This window comes from Argiope bruennichi, chromosome 9 (assembly GCF_947563725.1).
Source record: "Argiope bruennichi chromosome 9, qqArgBrue1.1, whole genome shotgun sequence".
NCBI lineage: Eukaryota > Metazoa > Arthropoda > Arachnida > Araneae > Araneidae > Argiope > Argiope bruennichi.
Genome location: NC_079159.1, coordinates 62,256,383 through 62,282,229, shown reverse-complemented (window position 1 = coordinate 62,282,229; position 25,847 = coordinate 62,256,383). Strand labels below are relative to the sequence as shown.

Genomic DNA, 25,847 nt, shown 5'->3' with positions numbered 1-25,847 from the left:
ATGATTTAAATCATGTTATCTAATAAAAGGTAAGTGAATAAATATTTAAGGCTAAATTTAAAACTTGATCCAAATAACCTTTATCTACCCATTTAAAGTCATTTTGTTTTATGTTTATTATAAAATATTGAAAAATAATTGCCGAGAAATTTTGCATTATAATTAATACTATTTCTCGTTGTTTTGATGCGTATATTTCATTTTTTATAGGTAATATGGAAGTTGTATGAAGAACGTAAGCCTCGGGATGAATCCCATGAATGTGTAATACAAATTTCATACAACCGTAACTCTCTTCCAAATTCGTTTTAAGTCCTAGGAGTTGTATGAAGAACGGAAGCATCGAGAAAATGCCCACGCATGTGTAATACAAATTTCATACAACCGTACTATCTCGCAAATTCGTTTTCTTATACCAACTTGAACTCTCAGGGGGGGTCGTATCAAAAATAAGGATGAGAAATGGTCCTGCATGGTGGTTGGTTCTTGCCATCCTAATGGGTACAAAAAAGGTGTGGAGGGGTTGGATACCTCCCATCAATGATGGAACGTAGTTCCCAATGGAAAGATTGTACCTTGGCCGGAGAAGGCCCTTAGACCTCAACACCACAGTTCACCATGTTGCTGTCGCAGCGGTCCAGTCCGTGTGTCTTAGGGATTGTCAGATTATTCCTATTTGAAATCCCCCTCAGCACCTCAGATACGGGGATGAAAAGCTTCCGGAAAGGTGGCTGGTTCTCTCCGCCTTACTGAATACATAAACGTGGGGTGGTTACACTTTACTGATGAGATTATTTACCACCTATTAGAGGGATTGTACCGTTACCGGTGATGGCTTTCAGAACTTTCCATGTTTTCTGGAATTGTGGCACGGCGGTCAGTCATTCAGATTTTTCGTGTGCCTTCGAGCTGGTCTGAGAAGTCAGCTATGATTATATCAACTTGAAACAAGTTACAGTGTATAAAGGACAAACTGTCATAGTTGTGGAGAATACATACATTATACATTTTGTTATTTCAAAGCCTTGAATATACCGGATACCAATTTTCAAGGATTATTCTCTAATTATCTCTAGGATTAACTCTAATATTGTTTTAATTGGAATAATGAGAAAAAAAACAAATTCAGCGTAATGATATATAAAACATATTTTAATATGCTACTCTATGGCAAGAAAAGGCACACTTGAGCATTACGATGTAAAGAAAAATGTTTCTGATGTCATGATTTTGTTATATTCTATTAATTTTATAAGGTATTTAATGCATCAGATGCTTGTAACCATATGCCATGTTCCCTTCTTCATTCAATTTCGCTTCTTCAAACTGGGCTACCTGTTTTGTGAATTTTTATATAATCTGTCCACCACTCAGTTTTCCGACCACAAAAAGCATTTTGTCAGCGTCAACCGAATTAATCGTACCCTCGCTGCATAAATCTGAAAAATGACCCTTTAGCACAGCTTTTAACAAATCAGGCGTGGACAAAGAATATCGCGATTTAACAGTAGAAGTCAATGAAGATTCTAATCCGCACGTAAAATAATCCGAAAATGAACAGCTTATTCGGTCGATTAACTAGAAAACCAGCTAAGGCCCTTTCTCTTAGAGTTGTAATAAAATAAATCGAAAAAGAGCCGGTAATTTTAATTTTATTGTCATATGCCAAATTTCATTTATCTAGCTTATTATGTGTCTGATTTATTCTTTTCACATATACCCGGACGTTACATAACCAGGCAGTATTCCAAAACCTTCATGTCAAAATCATGCATTGAAATGAACCAGTTCAGCTTATTGAAGTTTTAAGTTTCCCGTTCACATATCTAAATCTCCACAGATAGACAGACAGTCAAAATTTCAACGTATTAGATTTCAATACATATTTGCAATATAAGAAATGAAGTCGTGTACCATGAACCGATTGTATCAAGTCATGTACCATGTACCACTTGTATCAATCTACTATCGACGATGTTATGTTTTCATATGCAGATAGATGATCATAGAGACAGGCGAATATGTTTTGTCCATAGTTTGATACAAATTTTGCAGTAAATATTATTACCAGATTTCATCTATCTAGCGTACCCCCTTTTCGAGTTATCGCATTCATAGGCAGGCAAATGGATATAATTAAAAAATATATCATTTTCGGATTTAAGAAGGTATGAAAAGTAGGAATTCATTCGCATTTTGAACAATTTTTTTACGAATTCTTTAATAATTACGAAGCATTATCTTTGTTTACTTCATATATTTATAAATTAAGTATTATAAATTAATTGAGTCCAATATTTTTTCTACAGACGAAATTTTATATTAAATATGTAATGATTATCCGAATGTAATAACAGATTCATATAGAATTGAATAGAAGCGGATTTTGACTAGACAAGCTAGTCAGCTTTCTAAAGTCATTGGATTGAAAAGTGGCAGCAGGCAAGTCGATTAACAATGCATTATTAGCCTATTTGCCAAGTAAGTACAAACTGTAGAAAACACAAATGTTTCGAATTAAAAAAATATTAGGAAAGTATGAACATTTTGTCAAGTATTATTAACCAGTTTCCTCAATTTACTGAGTTATAAATAATAACATTATTTATAAATACAAAATATCTGTTTAAATGAACATACAAAATATAGAAGACGCGCAATTATGAATTATAAATTAATAAATGAAAGCATTTACATTTTTATGAAGGTACAAAAATAAAAACTAACTTAAAATAAATTGTTAGTATCTTGAATGCTAAAAAAGCATTGAAATATGAAATTAGATTGACCATTTTATTAAACGAGAGCCTCATAATGTGTACTGCTTAGAACCACAGTGAAATTGAAAATTCAGAACTGTAGCACATTGATATTCACATGGTTTGTTGTAAGGTACGAGATTCAAATATTATCTATACTCGAAATGATAAAATATTCTTGGAAAAGAAAATCCTTTAGTGCGGGAAAAGAAAATTATTATTTTTTTTTCTCGGTTATCTAAACATTGAATGCTGATCAAAAAAAAATTATTCAGCTGAGCGTCTGCAAAAAATGCTGACTGATATTTTGCATTGATGAGATAAACAAGAAGCGGAACAAGAGTTGAATCACCGTCTTTAAGGTTGTTTTATCACTAAATCAGGAACTTAACAAACTTTTTAAACTTTGTACAACATGATTAAGAATCGAAAGCATAAATACCATTTTAAAGTCACTTTCCCGTTTAAAAATCAATGCATTATAAATGAAAGGTTTATAATAAAGAAAACAAAACATTTTAAATTCATTTTTATTCATTTAGCCGCTTTTCGCGACCATCTTGTTTGTCTGAAATATTATTTAAACTAACTTTCAATTATATCTCTTATTATTTTCTCGTATACGTAATATAGAAAAAGTATTTAATCCTCAAAAAATTCGAACCCGAGATTGTGTGGACAGTCGAATCTCCATATTTTAGACCTCACTGAGTTTGACACATTCTTGGAAAAGGTCCTTCTACTGTCTGCTGTGACAAAAATAACTCAAAAAAGTTTGAGGTAAACGGTTGAAATGTGATCTTTACACCAAATTTTCAGATTTCTATCAAATTTTGAGTAAAATCCGTTAAGAGGAAGTCTGCCTGTACGTTTGATCGAATATAAGTTAACACAATAACTACAAACTGAAAATATACTAAATGGATAAAATTCTGTACGCATATTTAACATCTATTGTTAATATAAACATATTAAACACCTGTCAAATTTTGAGCCAAATCCAAAGATGGGATGACTGTCTGTCGGTCTGTACTTTCAGAAGCATGTAAACGCGATAGCTCAAAAATGCAATGTCTTAAATTTATCAAATTTGGTACGGGCTTCTGGGACTACATGCGCAGTTCAGTGATGAGTTTGTTTTTTTATTCGGTTGGGAAGAACGTGTCTAAAACACAAATTCGATATTCTTATACTATTAGCCGCATACCAGGGATTAATCGCCAAAAAAATCGCCAAGAATGAAACGGTAAATTCAGTAAAAATGCTACTATTGTACGCCACTGCCATGAAGAGGTTCTATGCGATAACAGATAACACCTTTATTAAAGAGTATGCGTGAAAATTCTGTAGAGACCACTCCCGCTGGTGTTTTCAGAAATTTTTGAAAAAATATTTCTGAAATTTTGGTGAAATTCAAGCGGCTATTGAATTACTGTCATAAAAAAGACAATTTTTTTAAATTTTGGAAGCGTGTAAAATTCATTTTTTGTGCAATGGTATTTTCAGAAATCATCGGGAATAGACGCCAAAATTCATCTTAATTTTTAATTAATTAAAATTCTATTAATTCCCGCTGCGAGGCGCACGTTCTCACCCTCCAAGATATTTATGTGCCAAATTTCGTAATTGTAGGTCAAATGATCTGGCTTATTTAACGCCAAAAGACACACACATTTATCTTTATTATTAGGGCAAATACATTCTACATAGGTATTGAACAAAATCCTTCTTTAGATTTCAGGAACGGAAGAAAATAACTCTTTTAAATACTTCAAAGAACAATGAGAACGATTTGAATTTCGGGTCAATAATGAAATCTAGTGATAAAATTTATACAAAATAAACGGCGAAGTCTCCCCAAATTTTCGCGCACTCTCTAGTGAAGTGTTATCCCAGAAAATGCCTTGCATAGTATTGTCGTTCAATAGTTACGAAATATTAACCTTTGATCCGAATTTAGCGTTTTTAATTAATCTGTAACGCGATTATTGGTGAGTTTTTTTGGCGATGAATCCCTGATTGCTACTAATAGTATTTAAAAATCAAATTTCTATTTTAGACGCATCTTTCTCCATCGAAAGGAACAAAAATTTGACACAAAACTACAATTACAGTCACAAAATTCAATACCAAATTTGATAAATTTAATTCTTAGAATTTTTGATCTATCGCATTTACATATTTCTGAAATAACAGACCGATAGACAGACAAAAGAGTCAGAAGCTGGGCGAATTTGGCTGAAAATTTCATAGATGTCTGCACTATGAATGTTAAATTCGTGTACCGAATTTTATCCATCTAGATCTCTTCATTTTATGGTTATCGTGTTAATTTATATCGGAACAAATGGACGGAACTTATTCAAAATTTGATAGAAATCTGCAAATTTGATAGAAATTTACAAATTTGATGTAAAAATCATATTTCAAATTTCATCCGCCTTGTTCAAATGGTTTTAGAGTTATCTTTGTCACAGGCACTTTGTTTAACTGAGATATTACTTGTAGAAGTCTGTCTGAACTTCTGTTTAAGGAGATAGCTATTTTCCTAGAGAACTTTCAGAGAGAAATGGTCCACATTCGTATTCTACTTAGATAATTTTAATCAATGAATATCAGATGTTGGGCAATTTGTGCGATAGTCACAGCAATAAAAGTTCAGGAGCGATATCTTACCCATTTCATGCCCACTACACTGTTTAAATAACTGAAAGATTGCAGTTGCAGCTTGGTGTTATGTCTGTCTGTGAACTTGATAATGCAAAGGCGCTTTGACCTAGATCAGTGAAATTTGGTATATGGTCTTTTATTAAAATTTGTAAATTTCTATCGCATTTTGAACGAAATCCATTCGTAAGAAGTTTGTTTGAGTCTAGCTGTTCAAGTGAATCCTATAATTACAAAATGAAATGAATTAGATTAATGGAATTTAGTATAGTTTAATCATATATATTTAAAATTAATATTAGATTTTGAACCAAATCATTCTAAAGGTTGATTGTCTCTTGATCTGAATATTTGCTTCCATGCATACACAATAACTCAAAAAAAGACTCCCTGACTGTACACTTTGCTCTACTATGAAACACAAAAATCGCTTATTGCGAGGTTCTGAAATTTGTTATTAAAATCTAAAAAAAAAAAATGAATACTCATGGTGTTTAAGGCTTTGCACTGCCCGTTATTCTTATACGGGTGGTGGTAAATTGCATCTTTATTAGAAAGTCTGATTGAAAATTTCAAAGAGATCACTTCTGTTGTTTCTTTTATATTTATAATTAGTTTGTTTATAATTTTTATATAATTTTCATTTTAAAAGAATTTTATATTGGTTAAAAAAACATATTAGTTTAAATGGATAGCAAACTCTTATTCAAAATTTTGAATCCAAAAAAAAAAATTATTGTAAAATATATTTGAAAAGTCCACATATTTTAAAAGAAATTAAATTATAAAAAACTTTTTTCATACTTAAAAGAATAATTTTGTAGACGTTTAAAAAACTTTTATTCAATTTGATTTATTTCACGCAATTTGTTTGAAACAATTTTATGATTGATTTTATTCGCACTTGATAGAGGAATAAAATTTTATTTATTTATGTATCCTGTAAGACAATGTGCTATTTTAATATCTTCACGACACAATTAGCAGTCAATCAGATTTAAACATTATCCCTACTAGTGGCGCCACCTCAATTTGAGTTCGAAAAACAATAGATCTCAAAAATAAAAAAAGGATTTTTAAAAATTATACTTTTAGCACGTTGAAAAAATGCATTTTAAAAGGTCTTTTAATTAATTTAGTTTTTATTTAATAATTTAAATAATGTTTCAGTCTAAAAAGTGCAAAATTCATTCTAAATTCATTTTTATTTGTAGATTAAATAAAAGTGAAAATAGAATTAAATACAATTATATTTAATGGAGACTAAAAGAAATAATAACGAAATTGTAGTTTGTTTGTTTTTCTCTTAAAGAGATAATTAATTCCGTTTTGAAGAATTGATGACTCTAGAAATTTTAAAGACGGCTGAAGAAAATTATTAAATATGTTTGTAACAAAAATTTGAAATAAGATCTGGGTTTCGTAATTTTTCGTAACTTTTGTTTCTTAAATGCAAAAAGCGTCATTTTTCTTGTAGTATTTCTCCCATTTCAATCTCTTCAAATTTTAAAAATTAAATATGGTTTTAATATCCAATAACTTAAAAAAAACCGAGTTCAATGTTTAATAATTCTTTTAATGAAATTAATACAACTCTCTGAAAATGTGAGTTTACGAACTCTTTACACACTTGCAAAAAAAATCATCTATTATTGAAGATTCCATATTTGTTTTTATTTCATTTATAAAATTTAAATTCCATTTATAAAAATGTTTATTCTTATGATTTTTTTAAGTAAACTATATGTAATAAACTTTCATATGTAATCATAGTAATTATATATGATTAATCGATTTATTAATCCAATAATACATAAAGTTACCGATTGGCATATTCTTTACTATTCTCATTTGCTAGCAACATTTAATGTAAAAATAGTCACAGAAACTTTGCTTCGCATCCTTCAAATATTTCTTGATAAAAACCTTATAAACATTGATAATTCGAATAGTAAACGATATTGTTTTAACACTGTAATTTTAAAAAATTTGGGGAAATTCATAGAAAAAAATAGTATTGATTGAGTTATTTTTTAATTGATTTTTTTTAATTATTATTTTGCTATTTTGTTCTGTTTTAAATGCATTTATTTCGTCAACACGATTGCATCAATGCATACCATAGAATATCAAAGGTAAATAGTTTTTAAATTGAGTTAATATTTAGAGCAAATAATTAAATAGTTTTTTCACATTTTAGAGCATAAACAACTTGCAGTTTTTTTTTTATTTTCTTGTTAACATGACAGTGCGTCAGATTCGCATTCTATTTATAAACTGCATGATGCGTACGCAGATTGTTGAACTAAGGGCTATCAAATATCTATTGAAATAATTTTTATATAATTTTAAAATTCAACAAATAAAATCTTTAACCAATACTTCTAATTTCAATAAATTTTTAAAAATTAATTTTAAACACAATTTGGCAATAATGAGATATATTGTTAAACCGAATTGCAAACCAATTTTATTATTTCATCTAATATTTTACTCGCGTGTTTTAACCAGTGTTAATATTATGATAAAAAAAATTACTTTATTTGAATATTCAAAGAAATATTTTCATTTCCGCTTTTATTAATGGGATAGTGATTTTAAACTGACTGTTTCTGCAAATTGTATGACATAAATATTGTCATTCCCAGATTGCAACAATGAATGCAAACGATCAGATAAACAATAAACCTAAAGCATCAGACTACGATGATTCGGACAAGAAGTTTAGAATTTAAGAAGAGATTTCCAATTATTTTTATTTATTTTATAAATATATATATGTTTAGATGGGAACTTCATGTTCATACACATAAAATATTCACCACATATACTTTACTCCAATGTTATTTTAGTGAATAACAGGATGTTATGTCTGTCGCGAGTGCTATTATTAACAGCGGATATGGTATGACATAAATATAATTCTATTTCGGATTACCATATTGAATCTACATTTCTAGTGAATTCGATCAAAACACCGGATTTGCTCGGATCAGATATAAAAATGGTGAATTCCCGCTTTTAGATAAGATATAATTAATGACATATGCATTAAGAAAAAAAATTTAAAATATTTCTAGAATTATAAACCTGGATTTTTAATAAGCTGGATAGATTTCGAAACATGTTTACTTACCTCTTTCAATTTCTGAAGCAAAACTCTATAACAAAACTATCCGCATGTTCTCTAAAAACCAACTGAATTACTACAGCATGCTAAAAAGCAAACTGCTAATCCTCTGTCCTTACCTCCGTGTCCCCGAAATTGCACGAACCCTTTAGGTACGAAGATGTGCAAACCATAATAGTATTTATAGAGAAGAGAATTTGCTAAGCCGATTACATATCCTTCCGTTGTATTATACCAATTTCTCCAGTGTACTTCCGTAGGCCCGGATGGCGGTTTTGTTTCACAAACGAGATTGACCTCATTTCTCTGTATCAAATGTGTGGGCCCTAATTAATTAAATGCAATCAAAAATGTGGAAGGAGGGCTTCAGAAAAAACAAGCTAAGAAATGAACCGTCATCTATCATAATGTTCCCGCGGCTCTATAAGAATGAATCGGAGAAATAAAGAGTCTAAGCTTAACTGTGAAGACCCCTATAGCTATAAGATGACAGTCTGGTTTTAATTTATGCAAAACTTGGTTACAGTTCAATAGTAATAGAGTTGGGAATTCTTCGTCTTGTTACTTTGTTTGAAAGAGATTTCAGTATTCATAAAATGCTGGGGATGATTTCATGTTTGTTTAGTTTATATATACCTTCGAATATTTATCAGTGCATCAATTCAAATTAATAAAGTTGTGAGAAATGAAGTGGTAATTAATCCTTCTGGAAATGATGGTGGAAATTTTTATCATAACATTTAGTGAACTAAAAATTGTAGCCAAAACAGGTGTACCGTAAATTGACAAATTTTTCCCCGACTATTGCATAATAAGGAGCGTGGCTGTAAAAAATAATCAAATGTCACAATCATTATAGCGGGTTCGAACTTGTAATTCCGCTGTTTGTTGTGATTGGAAGAAACGTGCGATTTCTTGAATATTTTTTATAGCTAATCTAAGATTTTTTTGCTAATAAAAGCAGTAATGAGTCGAGAAATTGAGAAAAGAGGTACATTGAAGATTTTGTTCTAAGCTTAACGTGTAAATTTGCATGATGATGGATATTTCCATCATGCTGTTTTTAGATTATTTTATATTATATATTTATACTAAGACTTTTTAAATATTTTTCTTTTAATCTAGAGCATGAATTATATCACCTGATTTATTTCACACACAAAAAAGAAAAAATCATGCAAAGAAGGGTTAAGGCTTAATCACAGAAGAAAAGTTGCATTTTTGAAAATATTCATGTAAGAAATTATACTTTTTATACAATATTTCTTTTAAATTCTGAAAAAAGCTTCCGATAAAGATTTCGACATTTATAAAATGGTAAATGGTTAATTTCCATAAGACGAATGAGCGAATTGTTTTGTATTTGGTCAATTTGCATAAGACAAATGGGTCGGATTTTTTTCTATTCTTCGATATACACAAATTCCTATGCAAAAATTACATCATTACATTTGTCGCATGCAAAAACTGCATTCGGAGCACAGGAGCATCAAGTCACGTTAACAAAGCTGTGAGAAAAATAGACATAAAGTTTTTATTGAATGCTTAGTTAAAAATGGAAGTTTACATATTTCAAAAAATCAAAGTAATGGAAGATATTTCTTGTATAATATTTTTTAAATTTTAAGGTAATTTCATATAAAAATAATTTTCAAATTTTTTAAGTGGGCATAATTTCTTTGTTCATTAAACATTCCATACAGATGATGATCAGGTATGAAGTAGCTCTCTAGCAGTGTCCTCTATACAACATTATCCTATACATCTTTAGCTAACATCTAAAATTTTAATTGTATTTCTTGAGTCTACTGAAAACTGAAAATTTTGTCTTTCCTCTGTGTCTATTGTTAATATAGAATATGTTTAAAGATGAATTAACTAATTGTAAATGCTATAAAAACGTTTAGAGCAAATTATAATATTGTTATCATTGCAATACACTTATTGAATTAAATGTAATATTGTTAGAATTGTAATATTGTCATTAATAAACTGATTGCAATAAAGAAAATGAATGAATTAAATTAAATATAGCATGCATCATCAGGTCATAAAGTTCTGATAAAGATCTAAATGAATGAATAATAGGGATTACGCGCAAATTAAAACAGTTATTAAACAAAACATTTTATATCGATATATTAAACAAAAGTATGAAATTTCATGTGAAATTAAAACAAATAATTAAGCTTTAATAATAATAAATTTATAGTTAAAGAACGTTAAATGTGTTATAATGTTTATTTTGGACATTTTAATTTTACCAAGGTGTGTGTGGGTGTGTTTTGTGTACGTGCTTGCTTTAATAAATTATGATTTGAAGTTTTCTCGCCAATAACCTGTATTAAATTGATTCTTTTTCGGAATAATTTTTTCTTAAATATTTCCCTACAATTTAAATTTCAGAAACAATTCATTCAGAATTCTTAGTAATGTGGTCTGTAAAATGTTCGTAATATTCCAAATTAAATTTGTAGTCGATATCTCAAATTGCATACCTGGAAAGAAAATGCTTTGACCAACTTCATTTGAATAACTGGTCAGTTGATAATTATTACCATAATTAATAATTATTTTTACAATTTATCTACATTTTTGGTATACAAATAAACAATAATATTCGAGTTATAAAATAAAAAGAATTTATTTTATAGTTGTGTTATTTTATATAAATTTCAATCCAATATAAATAAGTTTCGAAACACCACTTATTAACATAAATAAGAAATGAGAAATAAATGTCTTGACCAACTTTGAAATACCGGTCAATCAATGATAATCATTTTTACGTTTTTTTTCTACATTTTTAACATACAAGTAAACATTAACATTCGCATTATAAGATAAAAAGAATTTATTTTATAGTTATATAAATTTGTATAAATTGCATTCCAGTATAAATTTTTAAACACCAGTTATTAACTTATAAATAAAAAATGTAATAAATATCATATTATTAAAATATGAACGAATAGTAGTACAAATAGCATTTGCAAATTTGCAACCACAAGATGAAATTTCGGAAGCATTCGACTGAATATTCTTGACTTCAGACACGTCATATCAGAATTGATTGAATACTTCCGCCTTCCGGTGCATCACTTTTACGAATGGTATATTACCTAAACTTTTTGAATGCCTTTCTTCGTATAAATTTTACGCATGAAAGAACAATTTTTAAAAAGCGAACCACTTCCTTGAACAAATATATACATTCTCGACCGTATTACAAAGTACCGAATGACTTTAAAAATGTAGGTGATATAAGAAGAATCCAGTTTGCTCCTCTACTTTCACGCATCTCTATCTCTACTAATATAGATGAATGCTTGCTTACTTGTGAGTATTTGTTTTGGTTCTCTACAGGCCAACTTGTTTGATTAAAGCAGGGATGGCGAACCAGTGGCACGCGTGCCATCGATGGCACACGACACAATATTTTGGGCACGCCAGCGATCAAAACAGTTTGCATTTTACGGTTTGCAAAATGGCTTGCATCTGACTTCATTTGATAAACTGAATTTGACTCAATTCGATTAGTTGGAAATCGAAGAATTTGAAAGGCAATTGATTGATTTCCAGTCTAGTTCAATGTGGGCTCAAAAATTTATTGATACCAGGAAAAAGTTGGAATTGATTGAAAAAGAAAGGTTAACAAGCAACATTTGGAAACATGGAATTCGATTCAAACATTTAACTGCTCGAAGAAACTGGCTCATTCTATTTTAAGCATATTTTCATTTATGCCTGCGAGTCATTTTCAGAGAGGAATAGCATTAAAGACTCGCCTAAAAACCGTTTGGAAGATGACTCCAATTCAGGGTGTATTCTGAACATCTTACAATCTAATATAAATTATTTGTCATCTAATCTGCAACAACAGAAGTCGCATTAATGCTACTTTAATTTGAATTACACGCATAACTAAAACATTTACTACTATACAGTGCAAAATGTATTTTTCGTAGTAAATAAAGAGTTTTGAGTTGTTAGTATTTAGTTTTATTATTTTCCCAATAATCACAAGTTAAAATTATTTGACGCACGTCTGACCCCATTAGACATTTCTTTAGAAAAAATGGCACGTTCATCCATAACAATTCGCCACCCCTGGACTAGAGCTATTACACTTGACACATATATACTTTTAATGGTGAGAATGTTCGCCTGGAGGAGATTACTTTGAAGTTTCTATTAAAATTCTAATTAATTAATAATTCAGTGAAATTTTAATGTTTTAACGCCATAACAGAAAAAAAAGGATTTTTAAATAATTTTAAAATGCAAAAAATACCTTTTCACTTATACCGATTGGTTTGCCGTATAATTCTAATTGTTTTAATTCTATCTCTACTAATAATAAAGATGGAAGTATGCGTGTGTGTATGTGTGCAGGTGTGCGCGCTTGCATGTATTGGCGCTGAACAGGCCAGACCATTCTACTTCAGATCTACACGATGGTAAAATTATTTAATGATTTTATTTTTAAACGTTACTGCTCTTTTCTGTGATATAATAGGATTCATGAAGATGCAGACATAAAATCAGGGAAACGCTTAGACTAATGAACATAACGGTAGAAATCATTCCAAATTTGAAAAAGATTTCTTGCTATTATTCGAAAATACTCTTTTAATTCATTTCTTTCTAATAGTATTGTGGATTCAAGCTGCCATTTCCTTTTCACAAAGGCAGGTCTTCAACATCATTGGATTGTGGACTCATTTTAACCGAAGATAGTGAGGGAACACAGAAAGTTCATTTTAAATAAATGGTTACAATTACCTACAGTTATTTAAGAAGGGGGATTTAATAAATTAATGTTTATAATTATTTTTGTGGAACAGAATTGGCTACCCATTACACATTGCTAGCCTTTTATACAGACGCTTTAAGAAATATAGAAAAGCAATAATGTTGAAAGAATTTTGTTGGAGGGTTTTGTTTGTTTGTTTGTTTGCAACAATATTATATCTTTGTTAATTCTAAAGTATTGCAAGACACTGTTGTTCGATATTTTGAAAGATGAATAATACTGTGAAAATATCGTGGCATTATTAAATCAATCATCTTAACAGAATCAAGAAGATTACAAATGACCATGCGCCATGATGGAAAAATTCTAACTTTTATATTTTACTTTTTGAAGAAAAATACAGTGTAAGGACCAAAAATTTCGTATTGGGAGCAGTTTACACTTTCAAAGCCACTGATAGTGATTAGGAGCGAAAAAAATCTTATTGTTACCCAGGCGTCGCTTGTTCCCAGAAAGCGAGGATGAATCTGCCTATGAAATATGTTAATAGTGAATACTACGGAATAAAAAATTATGCTTAACATTTGTTGGAAATCGAATTCATTGAAAAAAGAACATTTTTTTTTTATATATATATCCTCTATTTTATATCCATAAAAAGACAATAATAGTTTGAAAATAAAAGCGAAATTTTTCAAATAAATGACATATATCCAATAATTTCATTGTGCACTGTTTTCTTCTTATTATTATTATTTTTAGATGATTTTAAACTTGTAATCTGTTTATGTAGTTAAATCTTGTATATAAAAGCTTCATTTTTTACATTAAAGTGGTGCTGCCATCTATACTTCAAATTGTTCACTATAACTAAAGGATGAGAGCAAGGGGTGATTAACGTCTGCAATAATTCTGAACAGAGTAAGGAACATATTTCTTACTCTGTCTCTTTTTCTTTCCTATTTCTGTTTCCATCTGCACTATTTAGATAAGTAAGAATCTAATGAAATGAAATCATTTACAAATAAATTAATGTCTCATTCCTCTCTCTGTCTTCCAGACTAATTTTCAAAAAGGAAAAAATTTAATTATTTAAAAACTAATCGTTTTTATAATTAAAGGAATGAAACACCATAGGTTAGCTAAGCGTTTTTGCTGTTATTCAGTTTAACAGATATTTTCATCTGAATTTGTGATTTTAATTCGTTTTCGTATTTTTCCCTCAGATGTCAGTAAGTCAATGTTTATTTCATCACTCCTCTGTGTTTTGAGATAAAATATAAAGCATGAATTCCTAGTAAATAGTATTTTAAATATTTCAAAATTTAAAAAATTTAAATAAAAGGAATTAAATACCTTCTTCTTCTTTACATTTGTCACTCACCATAGCAAACATTTTTAGCTAAAAAGTATTTGCGATACTCAGTTATTTTTAGCAGTTTTTTTCCTCTTGAATTTATGGCGGATTTGCGATGAGCGAGGATAGAATCTGGGACCTAGTGGTTCGCAGTCCAATAACACGACCACGATACAAAACCAGTTGCTCGTGAAGGGTAGCTGTTAACTGGCTTATAAGCTTTCACCACAAATTCCTGTAGACTATTATTTACTCACTCATAATTTCTATAAAGATGAATACAGTTCAGTAAATCCTAAATGTTTGCCAGTATGAAAATTGTACATCGTAAAATGCAATTAATAGCATTCCAATAATAAAGGCTGGAATATGCATCTTACTTCTAAATGTATAAAATAATGTAATGCATCAATTAAATTTATTGAATTAATTTATCGATTATGAAATACAGAATACTACACTCTTTTATCTACTTCAGATAGAAGAATTAAGGGGTCATATTCTATTTCATTTCTGGATTAAAAAAGAATCAAAATAAGAATAATAATAATAATAATAATGATCAAATCTATTCCATTCGATTGAGATACATAATAATTAAGCCATTTTGATTCACATAAGTAGCTGCGCCAAATAAGTGAATTCCATATAAAGTAATCTTCGTTTGAAATTTTAATAATCATAAATATAGGAAAATAAGATGCTTTAAAGATAAAAAAAAATATTAGTACGTGATACGCAGATGAGTCTGTATAATAACAAATTAGTACAGCTATGCCTTAGTTGTTATGAATGAAGGCAGTATGACTTGACATGACAATCTTAATCATAGCATCCAGATAAAACAGTATGCTGCATAATATTTTCTGATACTATAATATTCAATAATATAAAATATTAAGAAAATTGTTTAATATTATATAATATTGTTAGATATACGTATGCCATAGGGAACATAAACTGACACAGTGGCACAATGAGGATAAATTAATTATTTTAAGCTCAAATTTGGCCATTTCAAACAAATACAGAGCAGTGAAGAGGGGAACTTTCTCGAGGCGGCTGTTGAAATAATCTCATACAAATTATTCAGTGATTCATAATTGAGTCGATTTGATTTTATAAGAATGGGACTGTTTTTTAAAAGTTAATATGTCAGAAATATTTTACTAAATATAACTAATAGGATTGGGAAACTATCGAAGCTTAAACATTGTAATTTTTTTTCGGCTTGTATTTACTCATCAAACTAAACTAACATAAACAATAACGTTTTGCATCATTTAGAGCATTTTACTAATTGGAAATATCTGACTATTTCTACCAGCATAGAATTTAGCTATTGAGGTACAGTTAGAATATGCACCCTGCATATTAATATGAAAAATAAATCTACCTATATCGTAAAATTAAGCCTTTAATCAGTGAACGATGTGAAAACTCTTTAATAACCAAAACAAAATTTGTACATTGCAAATGAATCATGAATTAATACATTAAAGAAGAAATATATATATTTTTTCAAATTAAACAAAAAAAATAAAGTTAAAATGTTTTCAATTCATGTAATCGAAGTATAATATCTATCAAGATCAAATGCTGCTTTTTTTTAATCATGTCATATTTTCAACTGAGTGTATTCATTTTGGTTGATACTAAGTAATTCTATAAAGAAAAACTTTCTTTTCTCTTATATCAGAGTTCCATTTTTCAAAGAAATTCATAAATGATGCATTAGCTTTAAAATGTATTATAAGGTTTTAAAAAGAGAAAGAGAGAGATATTCTTGAATTCTTCATAATTGTAAGAAATCTAGAGATTTTTTTATAATAGCATACAGATTTAATAGATAAAACAAAAATTGGCAGTGATTTAATAAAATGAAGATATACAACATAACAATACCCATGTGTTGAACAAAAACAATATCCATTAACATAGTTCTAATAAAATATTTTTCCCATTATCTTCTCTTGCAAACAAACTAATACGCTTTTTAGTTTTTTTACATCCAGAATAGAAATAGCCTGTTACTATCATTAATTTATTATATTACTTTAATATGTTATTGTTTATTATGGTATTATTTTACTTTTGGGTCGATAAAGCTGTATTGAGTTCTAAATGAAAAAATCTATTGTTGTTAGAAAGTATGTAACTTATAGAACAATATCAACGTTAACCATCAATAATTCTCCGCTTTTTAACAATTAAACCCATATTTCTACATCGTTCCCCCCAATGCATTTATTTGCGAATATTAAGGGATTAATTAAAAATACATTTTTTATTTTTCGTACCATTGTTGGCGAAATGCACATAAAATTTATATTAAATGATACATCTTTGTTATTTATTTTGTTTCAGAGTTATTAATTTTGAGAATATTATTTATTCTCATTTCAAAACCGCATACCCCAACTTTCGTAATCTGTTAACGAGGCGCTAACATCGGATTATTAGAAACCAAAATATTGGTATCTATAGAATTTTGAAATCCAAATGCATTCGTCAAATGTTTTCTATATTATTCAGATGGAAGGATACATCTTCCTCAAAATGTAAAACTTTAAAAAAATAGATTACTAAATTTTTATTTGAAATAGCTATTGAAAAATCAGAACCTAATAAATATCCAACAGATGGCGGCACGAAATTAAACTTTAAATTCTGTTTTTTTTTAGAATGCACAACTTTTAATTTAAAAAAAAATAGCTTAGTAAGCTTTTACTCCAAAATGAAATTGCTGAAAAATAATAATCAAATTAATATCCAATAGGTGACAACTTTATACTCTGATTATAATTATTAATCTACAAACATATGTTAATTGTATAATCACGTTTAATTTGATTTCAACTTTTTTTAAGAATCAAAGTCATTAGCTCTGATAAATTACACTAAAAATTAAAACAGCAAAGTGAGAATTTTTAATGTATTTTTGGAAGATATATTACTCAGTAATTTTAAATTAAAAAGTAAATTCAATTACTACATACTCAAGCGCTTGATTACAACATACTAAAAATTGAAATGCCTAGGGGGTGGTAGGGGAATAAAGTTGTTGAGATTTGTCAGCATATTTTCTTCTACAAAAATAAAGGTTTCGGTAAAATTATTACTTGAAGAGAGATAAAAATCAAGCATTTTTTTTTTTTTTAACATTGTCTGGAGAGACAATTCATTTGTTATTTTCATATCATTATTTTTTTAAATCCTAAATACTACTGGTCTTTTTAAAATTTTCTTTTTAAAAGAAGTTTTGAAATACTTGATAAAATTCAAGATAAACCTCTATATCAATAAAACTGCTAAAATTTGTCAAATGAAATTTGTATTTTATCTACTGCTTTTTTATATATTTTATAATATATAAAACAACAATTTTTATATATTTCAATACCATTAAAGTGAAAGGTTATATTAAAGATATATTGATAACGTTTTATTTTCTTTTTACAAGGTTTCATCCTTATTATAATAATGATATCTTATGGCAACTATTTATTAATTTTTTTAAAAAAATTAAATTCAGGCATATGATTTATAGAAGTGTTCAAAACGAAAAATTTGCATTTTAAACATAATTTATTTCAGTTTGTTTATTTTAATTTTCTTAGTAATGAAAAAAAATTATCTCGAAAGCTGTTAACATTTCCAATACTTTTGACAATTTATTATTATGCATTTATTAGTATCTCTTCATTGTGCATCAAATATTTCGATATATCATTTGATAGGTTGTATAACTTTTTTAAAAAAAATAGATACTGTATCAGATACATTATTATTTCGCTCATTTGACCAATTCCCAAAATTACAAAATCTTTGTAGAATTTTGAGATGGAACTTTAATGTTAAAAAGGCGGGAGGAAAAGTCAGCTATTTTCTTTACAAAAATTATCAGAAATTAAAATGAAAAGTAGAAAAAAATCAGGACTGTGTTTCGAGACATAGCATATAAGCCAGTTAACAACTACTCTACTGAGCAACTGCTTTTGTATTGTGGTCATGTTACTGGGCTGCGGACCATAAGATTCCAGGTTTTATTTTTACTCATAACAAGTTGCCACACTATAATCTTCATTTTAAAAATAAAAAGCGGACTAAAAGAATTTATCATTACAAAGCCATGTCTTTGAAATATAAATGTTTTTTTATGCAATAAAAGAAAAAAAGAATGCCTCATTACACAACAGAGAATATTTATTAAGTTGTGATTACATTTGGATGAATAATTCAATTAGAAGATAGCTCTCCATGACATCGTTGTTCTTGACCTATTAGCATTCTTCTGACACACAAACTTTCCCCTTCTATTCTGCAATTGAAATAACCAGCATTTTCTGCTTTTTGTTGTTCTAAAACATCCTAACAACCCCGAATCAGCAAAAGGGAAAGGACACTTGTTTCAGGACAACTAATCAACATTGACTTTCACTTTATTAGGGTTCCATTATGAGATGCTTTGCATAAATTTCTACATCAAAAATTGCAGTTCCTTTGAATTCTGCGTTTCAAAATAATTTTTCCACTAGAAATTTAATTTTCAAGGATATTAGAACCATATTTTACTATATTTTCTTAAAAAGTGACACACTAACCTTATCCTTGAATCACTTCTTCTTTAATCTTTGGATAGGTCAATATTTTAAAACAGCAATTTTTAAAAGCTTTTTTTTTGCAAATTCAATTTTCAAGGTTTCTGGGATCTCATTTCACTAAATTCTCATATTAAGTGACCTACTAACCTTATCCTTGAATCAATTTTTCTTCAGTCCTTGGAACAAGTTAAAATTTCAAAAGAGCTTTTCCTAGAAGCTCAGTTTTTCTACTAAACCATCTAATTTAAACGCATTCAGTATTCAAGAAAACACAGCTTTAATTTCGCATTTTAAAGCGAAAATTATTTCTGAAATAAATGAATAATTGGCATTACTGATTTAGAAGCTTTAACTAAATTGTAAATAGCGACCGAAACGAATTCATTTTTAAATATTTCGCTGGTTAGTGTGTGAAGTATCTAAGAGTAAAAAAAACTGTTAGCGTTGGGAAACAGCATATGTATACGAGAAATATCATGCAAATGTAATCAAGTGGGATGAAAGAAATGCGATCATAAATCAAAAAAAGCAATATATAAAAATAGTATATTTTGAAAAGAAAACTAGGCAGAGCATGCGTCTCTTTTAACAGAAATAAAAAAGTAAATTTATGGCCTATTAACATTAGGCGCTTGCATGTATTTTGATCATCTTTTCAGTTTAAAAAGGAATTTATTGGGAAAAATTGGTACAATATATATCATATAATTATTTTACATCATTTTCTACAACTTTTTCCCATTTCCGTCAAATAATTCTTGTAATTGATTGTCTTCGAATTTGTTTGGTACGGCAGGCCGTTCTTTGTCATTGATATCGAAATCACCACTCTTAAATCGTTTAAACCAAAGCTGACAATTGGGATGTGACGAAGCAGCATCACCAGAAATTTCTAAAAGTGTCTGATGGGCTTCGGCAGCAGATTTTTTCAAATCAGAAAAAAAAAGCAATGAATGTCAAAAATGCAATTTGTAGCATTCCATGATTGGGGTCTTTATTCACTGAATAACTCAATAATATTAAATAAAAAATTTTTTAATGATAACCATAAAATAATAGTAAATTAATAAAACCCAAAACCATTGTCTTTTATATAGATACTTCGCATGTTTATCAATAGATGTCGCTGATTAAAATACAAGCACCTGATATCTTTACCTTATCCTAAAATCTAGAATTCTACTTTCTTTAATCTTATAACAGGTTAATATCTTCATATTTCAAAAATAAGGAAATGAAATCTTATCTCTTTTCAATTTCCCAAATTGATTGTTAGATAGTTTAAAAGAACTCTAGCTTATTTGCATTCATATAACAAGGATATATTAATAAACCGTGGGTATTTAGCATTCCAGCTGTATAAAAGTCATAATATACAATAGATGACTTGATCGAATTATTAAATGTCGCAGCCAATTTCTTTAATATTTTTTTCATTTTTTTTTTTCCAAAATATATTTATCCAATCTCTTTCCAAAATGAATTTTAGATAGTTCAAAAGAACTTGGGTGTAATTGCATTCTGCTAACTACGTAATGTTGACAAACAATGAGCTGAGCTACAACATGTGGAACATGTATTCTAGATGTATAACTGTCATAATATACAGCCGATTAATTGACTGAATTGTTAAAAGTCGTATCCGATTTTTTTCGTTTTTCCTTTTTTCAGACAAGAAATTCAGCGATTTCCTTGTCTGTAAATCACGTTGAAAGATGAAAAAGATTTAAAATAAAAAATTCTTATCGATATATTTTCAAAAATTTAGTTCTAAAATTTCCAGTTAATTGATTTTTTTTATTGTTGCAAATATTTCACATTATTACACAACAAAATTAATACTACTTAGCAAATCAAATTCGGAAGTTCTGTTAGGATAAACTGAAAATAAAATTGTATATAGTTTCTACCTTAAATAATTGAAAATGAATATTTTGTAAACAAAATATTCCAAACTATGAAGTTTTTTAATTCTTATAAATTTCATTTCAAGCTTGCAAATAATCATACTTTTTACAATTGATCTCAAAATTCAATGTATCTTGAATATAAAAATGTTTTTTTTAGTGAATGTTTAAAATTATATAAAAATATGTCGATTACAAATATAGTTGGCAATTTTTACTACTCTAAAAAATATACGTAGTTCATTCATTAAACAATACAAAATTGTTCATTGTGTCAATGAGAACAGAAAAATTTTAAAAAAATGTTGTCAGAATGATATTATTTAATTAATTTATTTATTTTATTGAAATAATTAATAAATATTTCATTTAGTACTTTTAGTCTATATTTATATTTCATATTTTTAAAGAAGATTATTTATTTTGATGTATTATTCTAATATGCATGCAGTTGATGTTATTGCATTTCCAATTCAATAATTTAAGCTTATGATCCATTTTGGAACTATCATTTATTGAGTAGTCACATTTAAGAAAAAAATTAAATAGCAATTTTCCATAATCATATAATAAAAAGTCAACTACCATCTAATAAATCAATTTATGAATTGGGATTTCATAAAGTAAGTCTTAAATTGAATAATTAAATAGTAATAAAGGTATTTCCAATATTATAAATAATAAATATATAAATATAGATAATAAATAATAAATATATATAAATATAAATAATAAATATAAATATATATAAATATAAATAATAAATATAAATATAAATAATAAATATATATAAATATAAATAATAAATATAAATATAAATAATAAATATAAATATTATAAATAATAAAGGTATTTTCAAAACTATTTCCAATTATTGATGTTCTTACTCTGGTTGTAAGGTCTCGGCTTCGAAACCGAAAGGTTTCAGTTCAAGACCTGATTCCAACCAAGAACTTCCATGTAAGCCAGCTTGGTGCATGTTAAATCCGTCGAGGTCAAACGTCCTCCCCCTGGTGTGGTGTGGAAGTTTGGAGAGAGGGTGGAAGCTCAGGTGTAGTCCCCGTCATTGACTGTGGTTCAAAAGGTCCGTCCCAAAATAGCCTTAGTGCTGCTTTAAAACGGGACGTTAATATGATTAAACTAAACTTCATTGTACATAAAAAAGAAAAAAAATTTAAAAGCTTACAAATCATTTTCTTGAAGTATTGATAGTTTATTTTCCATATTATCAGAAGATAGCGGTGAAATGAATCTATGACAATCCTTTTTACAGTATTTTTATAAAATTTCATGCAAAGCTTTTGAACAATATGAAGCGTATATTTCTAACAATTTTTGCTCGTTAATTTTGTACCTCATGTATACCGTTTGAAATAATTATTTACAGCTCACACGCCCTACAGTCTTGAAATCCGTAAAATATATAAAATTAATAAAATATGTATTACATTAGTTGGGTCAATTTCACTAATGTCAGATGAAAATGTAAAAATTTTTTGAATATTAACTTTTTTTAATATAGATGCAATTAATTTTAAAAATAAATAAATCTGTTTGTTTTAAAAGGCACTTTTTCTCCCTTTTTATTCACTTCGAATATCGATGGACAACAATTTCTAAAGAGTGAGCTACGGCTCTCAAAGAATTTTATTTTCTAAAAGGTGTAAGGGACTGTATTTTTTATCATTATATTTACATTTTTAATTCAATTTTATAGGTCATGGGATTTTTACAGAACACGTGACACATTTCATCCTTTAGATTGAGAAATATACTCTAAAAATGATGATATCGATGATTCCATTTATGTCATTTCTCCATCCATATTCCTGCTGCAGAAGAAAAAAAACTGTATGCACTTTGTGACTTCGTTAATATAAAATTTAGTGACGTTGAATCAACTAAGTTTTGTTTGTCAAACAAAAATAAATATCAACTCCTAAGGATTAATCTCATTTGCTGCTTTTTAATTGAAGTATGCTGGTTTTTCGGCAGTTGTCTCTTATAGGGTAGTAGTTCAGTTTAATTTTAGAATTTACAAAATGTCTAGTGATCATAGACACTCTAATATCTAAAGTGAATATTTCAAAGAATATTCACTTTAATACTTTATCTAATGTCTAAAGAGTTAAATTTCAAAGAATTTTATTTTCGCTTATTTTTATTTAGGACTAGTTGGTACCCGGCGCGTTGCTTAGAAGAAATAATTTTGGAAATATGGTTTGAAATTTGAAATAGCTATCTTATTTAATTAGGAATTATAGGAAGAATTATATTTCTTTTCTTGTCGACAATGAATATATTCAATGAAATTGAATGATATATAAAGTACAATATAAATAATATTTATTCTATTATTTTTTTACTTTATTATTCAAGTAAACTTGATTAATAAAGGGTAGACAATGTTTTTTTATTTTTCCGTCTTCAGCAAAAACAAATAAATTTCTTGGGTGTCCGATTATTGAGCATCCAACATACAACTGACCATGTGAAAAACATGCATTTCCTAGGCTCGAAGCAATAAGTTGGAAAAGTTTTATCACCATCGGATGAGCAGTATACGGCAGCGCATAAAATACGAACAAACAAAAATTCATATTTATATATTAGCTATAATAATTGTACTATGCCTGTAACTTTCGCGCAAGTGCAAGAAATAAGTTGGCAAAGTTTTAGCGCAATCGGATGATTGGTACGGCAGCGCATAAAATACGAACAAACAAAAATTCATATTTATATATTAGCTATAATAATTGTACTATGCCTGTAACTTTCGCGCAAGTGCAAGAAATAAGTTGGCAAAGTTTTAGCGCAATCGGATGATTGGTACGGCAGCGCATAAAATACGAACAAACAAAAATTCATATTTATATATTAGCTATAATAATTGTACTATGCCTGTAACTTTCGCGCAAGTGCAAGAAATAAGTTGGCAAAGTTTTAGCGCAATCGGATGATTGGTACGGCAGCGCATAAAATACGAACAAACAAAAATTCATTTTTATATATTAGATTCAAAGAAACAGACTTTTAGTACTGCTTTCTTAAATTATAGTAGCTGAGTCCAATTTAATTTTACGATTTAAAAAATGCATAGTGATCAATAGATTCATCCGTGTCACTAATTATTGTGTTTATTAAAATTATCAAATAAATTTTTATTAAATTAAAGTATATTTTATTTATATTTACTTTATCCATGCGAAAAACTCTTGACTATTTCGCAAAAAGTACTTGTTACAGTTTTATATACGAAATAGTATGGAGGGGAAAACTAGTTTCGCCAAGCTCGCCAAGAATCAAGGAAGTTTGGGACACACAGCTGCATTTTACATTGCTGATCTCAGAGGGTCATTGTTTAGTTTTCTGTCAGTGTTGGTAAAATCGGTCCCGCATTTTCAATAGCCATGTTGTATCTCTAAAATTGATTGAGAATTGGTAATTTACGGCAAAATTATTTAGTGCTACAACAGCAGCAGCATGAAAGTGTGACTATCTCCTTCAGTTAGAAAAACGGAATCTGAAATAAGATAAATTACCCGGATAATGCAGAATCACAATGCTGTATAATCATTCAAATTTTTCATGATTCTTTAATCTGATTCCTGTTTCTTGTTTGTTTTTTATATAATTTTACCGAAGGCTTGTTAATACATGATATGCTTGATTTCTATTCCTGAGATATGCAGTATCTCTCCACATTTTATCCATATAAATCTTGTTGATAAAGCATATAATAATAATAATAATAATAGCATTATCTTACCAGATTTAGAATTGTATAATCGCTTAATGGTCATTGTGAGGTATATTTTCAAGCGAAGCGTTTAAAATCTTTTTGTATCGTACTAAACAGACGTTTCATGACTGAATATTCGACTTCGAATTCAAGAAACGCAAAAACATTCTGTTATGGATAAAGTTTATTGACCTTTCTTTATCTTTATATTGTTATCATCATCATTAATAACATCCGTTTTACTTTGAAGGAAATGCCGCTTTTATTAACAGAAGTTTTTGATTTTCTTTTCAAATCTAAAAATCGATTTTTTGAAAATCATTGCATCTACCTGAATATTAAAGAAGTAGTTTTTAACTTATGCAGTGAATTATATTAGATATCCAAAAGAAATTATTTTTCTTACGCACTTCCTTTTCGTAAAAGTCTGATCATATTCGATTTAAAGCGATAAAAGTCAAATATTTATCACTCTGTTCCAATCTTTATTTAAATACTTCTAACAATTTGAATTTTAGTTAATTATATACTTCTTATTATCATCTCATTTTGAAGCAATATAAGATCTATAACGTAATAGACAATCCTAATCATCGTCTTGATAATTTAATTAAATAATGACAAAAACGTCTTTGAAATTTCCAAGTCATACCATAGGAAAAATGTTGATCCCCAACAGTAGATTTATCGGGGTCTCAGTAATTCTTTTTTCTTTGTCAGAATCAAATATTGGATCCAGAACTCTATAATATATTATCCCAAGCCGCTTCAACTCTTGGCTATGCAGAGTAATTGAATCAACATATTCTCAAATGAAACACATCAAATATACCATGCTACTTTTTAGAATACATTCTGCATGCTGCTGCTGGTAAAAGGATGTTATGTCACAACGCAGCGCAAGACAATTTCTAAAGTGATGTTA

General features: G+C 28.4%; 1 protein-coding gene across 3 annotated transcripts in view; it reads right to left on the bottom strand.

Moving 5' to 3' along the window:
- LOC129984303 (uncharacterized) overlaps window positions 1-25,032 on the bottom strand; it is a 42,607-nt gene extending 17,575 nt beyond the window's left edge. Inside the window, exon 1 of one of the 3 annotated variants that reach the window (XM_056094161.1) lies at window positions 24,950-25,032. In XM_056094161.1, coding sequence (XP_055950136.1) covers window positions 24,950-24,983 — 34 coding nt within the window. In that variant the 5' untranslated portion in view covers window positions 24,984-25,032. Of the gene's footprint in view, window positions 1-8,562; window positions 8,732-24,949 lie in introns of those variants that run through there. The other 2 variants (XM_056094163.1, XM_056094162.1) reach the window with 2 other exon arrangements.
- Between the last annotated feature and the right edge of the window lie 815 nt (window positions 25,033-25,847).